The 6287-nt window shown below is 32.6% G+C and overlaps 1 protein-coding gene across 1 annotated transcript; it reads left to right on the plus strand.

Moving 5' to 3' along the window:
* The first annotated feature begins 5156 nt into the window (after positions 1-5156).
* LOC102600539 (zinc finger protein 1) lies at positions 5157-6287 on the plus strand. Its single transcript, XM_006341303.2, has one exon. It carries the CDS (start codon positions 5450-5452, stop codon positions 6116-6118), a length of 669 nt encoding a protein of 222 aa, XP_006341365.1. The 5' UTR covers positions 5157-5449; the 3' UTR covers positions 6119-6287.

Below are 6287 nucleotides of genomic sequence, written 5' to 3' on the forward strand. Positions count from 1 at the left end.
CATATAATGAGACTAAATTCTTATCCCTTTTCCGATGTGGGAATTCTTCACACTCCCCCACGCCCAGACCTCGTTAACTGGAGCATGGACACTATAATATGGGGCCCAACATCGGTGAACAAAGAATTGAGATGAGTCTAGCTCTGATACCATGTAAAGATGGATCTTGGGCCTAACTCAACCTCAAAGGCTAGCTTACGAGGGGAGGATTGTCCAAGTCCATATAAGGAGACTAAATTCCCATCCCTTTTTCCGATGTGGGAATTCTTAACATGACAGTAGATCCGAGAGGTTGTTTCTGGAAGATCCTTGGCCGAGTATAACAAATCAAAGTAAGTTAAAAAGGGAAAATGACAATGAATAAAATATCAAAATATCAAAATAATGTAATAACCTAAACACCATTAAAAAGACATATTTATCTTCTTCTTTGTTTGGTTTGTAATATTATAATTAAATTAATTGAGTTTGAATTCTAAATTTCTTGTGTGTATAATGTCTATATTGTAATATTTGTATAATCATGATCCTAAAAAATTAATAGTGTTTTCATTTATTCTTCAGCATGACTCAAACGATCAACTTATTGCGGTTCATGATGGAAGGTGTTCAATTATGACCGAGCAAGCCAAATGAATAATTATTTGATTAATACAGTTGCGTGTACAATGACAAGAGAAAACACAAGGTTGGGGCCGGGTGTGTGTTTAAATAATTTATAGTTGAATACTAAAATACAAGAGAATATTAATTATTTTAAAAATGAGTCCTAATAAAATATGATTAGATATCGACAACATTGTGAATTAGATTCATTATTCCTAAGCCTCATAACCCCATTTGATGTCATATGAGTAGTGGAGTAACACCTAATAACCAAAATATTAATTCATATCAAAGATTTTAAATGTATTTTTATAACAAAGATTAATTGACAACTTAACAAAAATGGTTATACTAACATATATGATAGAAAGTTTTAAACTACACTAATAATGTTAAAACATTATATTCAGTCTAGATACTTTTGGTTTTTATATATAGTCACATTAAAGCAACATTCTATTAACTAAAATATGTACTCCAAGAAATATGTTATACTTACCCTTCGGGGTGACCCAGTGATTTGGACTTGAGACTTCCATGTTGGAAGTCACAAGTTCGAAACCCCTTGCCAACAAAAGTAAAGGGTTTGCCTTCTGGGTCGAGCTCGTTGCATCGGGATTGCCTAGTGCGGGTTACCTCTCATATGTGGTTTGCGAGCTATTGCATAGGAGCGGGGGTTTTACCTTGTGCGCACCCAAAGGGTAGCGGCTGCGGGTTTCCCTTGTCATCGAAAAAAAGAGAGAAATATGTTATACTTGGAATATTTTAGAAGTGTATTACATAAAATAAAAGTAAAACCAGAATTCCTCCACTACGGATGGACCGCTCTAAAGAGCAGAGACTTGATTCGATATTTACAGTTGCTATAGGTTAGGGCTTCTATCGTGCTATTCTATTTCTATAGAGAGGTGGGCGGCAAAGACAAGGGATCTCTCTCGCTATGGATAGTTGTTGTTTGCGAGAAGCGTCTGTTCCGCTTTATCCTTTCAATAATTATATTGAATAAAGACAAATTGATCCACTGGTATTTCAACGCTCGATCTCTACTCCTCGAAAGCTCACTCACAATCTATGGCTCACTTAGGACTAGAAAGATAGGATTCTTCATACAAAGCCAACCGGAAGCCTTCTTTCCAAACTCACTCGACACACAAAAGAAAAGACGAAAGACGAGAATCGGCGCAAGGATCAAAACACTTAATAGACATAGAAGAGTAAAACAAATGCTTCCTAGCCTACCGAAAACTTGGTTGAAGCTAGTTAGGTCCTCCGGTCAGTCAAGTGTTGACACCAGATTAGGTTTGACCTTCCTTCTGATCAATGTCCGGATGAACATGCAATTCTTTTCTCTACATTATGATAGAGTATGGTAGACTTATAACCAATCCAATCGAAAACCTTAATTCGAGAGATCAAACTAGCAAGGATAATATCGTAAAGTCGGAGAGGAAGAAGAATGCCATCATAGAGGGATCAGCGTGTAAACTTGAAGGGCTAGGGAACTCCTTTAGCTCAATAATGAAAGTTAGGGTCGATCGGAGGAGGCCTTACCTCTTAGATGACCCAAGCAAGTCATTAAGCTATTGGATGGATCCTCCTAACTGTAGTTACTTAAGGTCGAGTAGTAGACGGGTGAGAACATATGTGTAGTTAAATTGTGAAATGATTTGATAATTATATTCTAGAATATTCTGAATATTCACAAGCAAATTAAAGATAAAAAATGCACATTTCAAATAATTAAAATTAGCATCCTTAGTGTAAGATATCCCAAAGAGTAAAATTAGAATTTACCACTAATTAAGGGATCAAAGCTACTCACCCTTATATCTAAAATCCTTCTTAAAAATAATATTCCCTTCGGCGTATTTTTATCTCAAAATCACTTTAGAAATTTAAGATTAAAATTAACAATATATTGTTTTCAGCTATACTCTTTACATTAAAAAAGTATTTCTTGTTAATATTGTCCAATTCTCAAAAACATATACTACTAAATAAGAATAACTTAGTAAATTATACCTTATCAAAGTATTTATTGTTATTTCTTAATGAACTTTAAAGAAGTAATTAAAAAAACACCTATTAAAATAGGAGTGAAGGAAAACTATACCTTATATGAGTAGTGTACTATGTTTCATTGATCATTCCAATAGTGCTAGTGACATTTGGAAATTAAATTAAAGGATGTACATCCATTTTCCAATTTTTTGAGGCATAGGTCATGTGCAAGGAATTCATGAACTTATATATAACTTTCCATTATTAGAGTTGTGACAGCTACATGGATATTATATTCCTTATGTTATACATTAATTAATGTTTTCCAAATTGAGATAAATTTGTATGCATGTAATACATGAATGTCCCTCACTAGCTAGCTAATGGCACTATACATATAGAGTACTTTAAAGTTTTAATGATCAGTTTCAAACAAACAATAATAATGGTGCATATATGGTATTCATAATTACAAATGAACAAATCAAATACTTGTGTTGGTGTGTTTTTATAATATCTGGGACTGTACTGTTTTAGAATAATAATAATAATGAAGTTGGATGAACAATTATATGTTTTCATTGATGAAAGCAGTTTTCTATTATTAATGTATATAGGTCTCTTTCGGCCAAATAATGTTGGCCAAACTCCATGCGTTGCTTCCTTGTTTTATTTGGATAAAGGTTGTCCCACTGTTTTTCTCATTATTGATTATTAGTACTTATGTTATGTTGCTTTTTTTTCTTTTCAAGGTACACTTTCTCGTTTCAAATAAGTGTCGCCTTAACAAAAATCACGTTCATTAGAAAATTAATAAATATAATATGTAGTTTACTGTAGTGTTCTTATTTAATAAATGTCTCTCGAAAACTGATATATGAATATATAGTTGGTAGAGCAAACATATTGGGCGGCAATATTACTAAATATGTAAAAATTATATCCTTAATAACCATGTTTATTAACATCCTTCTTTAGTATAGGTACGGTTTGTTTTTGAAATAAATGTTTATAGTACTTGTTTTATATATAGTACCATATAGTTTAGTATTAAAAAGTCAATGAATTCATGTCATATTATTAATCCAAAAATAGATAACCTGATCATCATTGTCAATTAGACAAATCAAGGCGTTGTATTTAAGGTTTAATTAAACCTCCTCCTCCTCTTTTGATAGGGCAAAATCAACTTAATTATGGTTACTTATTATGACCTTTTTCTTCTCATTATAATATAGCTATGGAAGAGTTTTAAAAAAAGCTGTATTATCCTTACTTTGATGAAAAACTAAAATGAAAGCAAACACTTGAATGAAGTAAAATACTATAATAACGAGCAGAAATGAAATAAGGTGCTAATTACATAAAAATTAGGCCATTTTTCAGTTTGTAATCGAAATCATATTATATGCTAATTAATATAACGCAGTAGCAGCACTCTACCCCGATTGTAGTTGTACTTAAATGGTACTTACTGTTTTTTTCCTCGCAATAAATTATCAGCCCGTTCACTTTTATTTGTCTATTGTATTATATATAAATGCGTCATTTAACTTGACTTCAACTTGTATCTATTCCCTTCAAGTCTCCAACTTTAGATATGCACAAATAGATACTTAAAGTAGTATAAAATTGAACAAGTAGACAACAACTTATGCGACATCCTGCGTGGTGTCCTAGGTGTATTATGTCACATATCACGTGTGTGTCTACTTAATCAATTTATACAAATTTAAGTGTCAATTGTGAACATCCAAAGTTAGATGTCATAGATATCAATTGAGTCGAAGTTAAAAGGCATGTTAATGTATTAAGTGTTTTACTTTCCACATTAATTACCTTATTTGTCAAATTATTTTTCAACACAGACTGAACATCAATTAATATGAGTACTTATATCCATCATTATTTTTAATTTAAAGGATGTACAAAATTTAAAATGGACAAATAAAAGTGAACCGTGGGAGTGGAAGTACTCATCCACCGTTCACTACTACTGATATGTATTTGGAAGTTCCAAAAGGACACGCTAAATTAATTGCAACCTCATGCTTTTACTAAAAACTGATTTTGCAAGTTCAAATTTAAAGAAACAATATATACATGCATGAGATCAACAGTTTGAATCTTTGAATTAGGAATATATATGTAACTGATATGAAAAATATGCGTGATATATGTTCATTCATTAAAACAGTATCCTTTAACAGAAATTTCAGATCATTTACTTAATTGGTCGATTATAGTATGAAATAACTTTGAAAATTGATGGTAAAATTAGTATAACTTTGATTATTTTTTTTAAAACATAAGAGAATTCCAAAAAGGGTCAAAACGAAAGAAGACAAGAATATATACTGTATATATATGGTGGCCAAAAGGGCAGAAAACGTGGGAATATATAGACAAGGAAAAAAACAATTAAAGAAATATTGGATGGGGTATATATGGCTTAATTGTGTTGTGACAGACTTGTTTTCTTCATCAGTTTCCATCAAAACTCTTTCATCTATATCTATCTATCTATCTGTATATTATTATTATTATTATTATTATTATTGGAGTATACTATAAAATCCCCTTTGAGTATCTTTTTACTATAATAAGCTTATTGTAACTGTAATGCTTCCTTCCTTACATAGTACCATAGCATTAAATTCTCAATCAATAAACATTTACTACTACTTCTTTTTTCTTTCTATTAAACCCCAATTATACTCTTTCATCATCACAACACAAATTAAAGTGCAATTTCTAGTCCCCGTTTCTTTGATCCATATGTACTTGTCTCAATTCCCCAAATAAGTACTCTATACAAAAATCACTCTGAGAAAAAAAAAAAATGGAAGTTAAAGCCTCCAATAATAACCAAATTTCAAATGATGAACACGAAAACGACCATCTTATTCTGGATCTAAGCCTCGATCACGGCGTTAAATCCAATATCCAGACAAGTTCATCAGACGCATCGCGATCCGCAGGTTATAATAACGAATCGGAGCCTCGGGTATTTTCATGTAATTATTGCCAGAGGAAATTTTACAGTTCGCAGGCGTTAGGCGGACATCAAAACGCGCATAAACGAGAGAGAACAATAGCGAAAAGAAGTCAAAAAATGTCTGCAGCAGCTTTTGGTTACGATAATAAGTATTCGAGCATGGCTTCTTTACCATTGCATGGTTCATTCAATAGATCTCTAGGAATTCAAGTTCATTCAATGATCCACAAGCCTACTAGCAGTACCGCTTTCGGCGTGCCGGCCTTGTACGGACATCCTGGATGGTCAATTAGAAGGCCAATTGGCCGGCTTGCTCCAGAGAATAATTACCACGTGGCGGGTACAACATCGTCAGGTGGTGCTGCTGCTAGATTTGATAACATTATCCAAAAATTTCCTCAGGTTGATGGTATTTCACAGTACAGATGGGATAGTGGTGGTGGTCCTACTCATTCAAAGAGTACTAATAAACCTGACGAAATGAAGAAGCTTGACCTCTCTCTCAGACTCTAAATTATTAGTACTAGTACATTTTATTTTTTTCTTACCGTTATTTCGTTTAGATTTATATTTTCCTTTCAAGTTTCGCACTTATGAGGTCCACTATTGTAGATGTTCTTATGCCATCTGTGATGTGATTTCCGACATTTTAGTAATGACCATGCTCAAATCTTGCCTTCAA

Source organism: Solanum tuberosum, unplaced genomic scaffold (genome assembly GCF_000226075.1).
Source record: "Solanum tuberosum cultivar DM 1-3 516 R44 unplaced genomic scaffold, SolTub_3.0 scf00026, whole genome shotgun sequence".
NCBI lineage: Eukaryota > Viridiplantae > Streptophyta > Magnoliopsida > Solanales > Solanaceae > Solanum > Solanum tuberosum.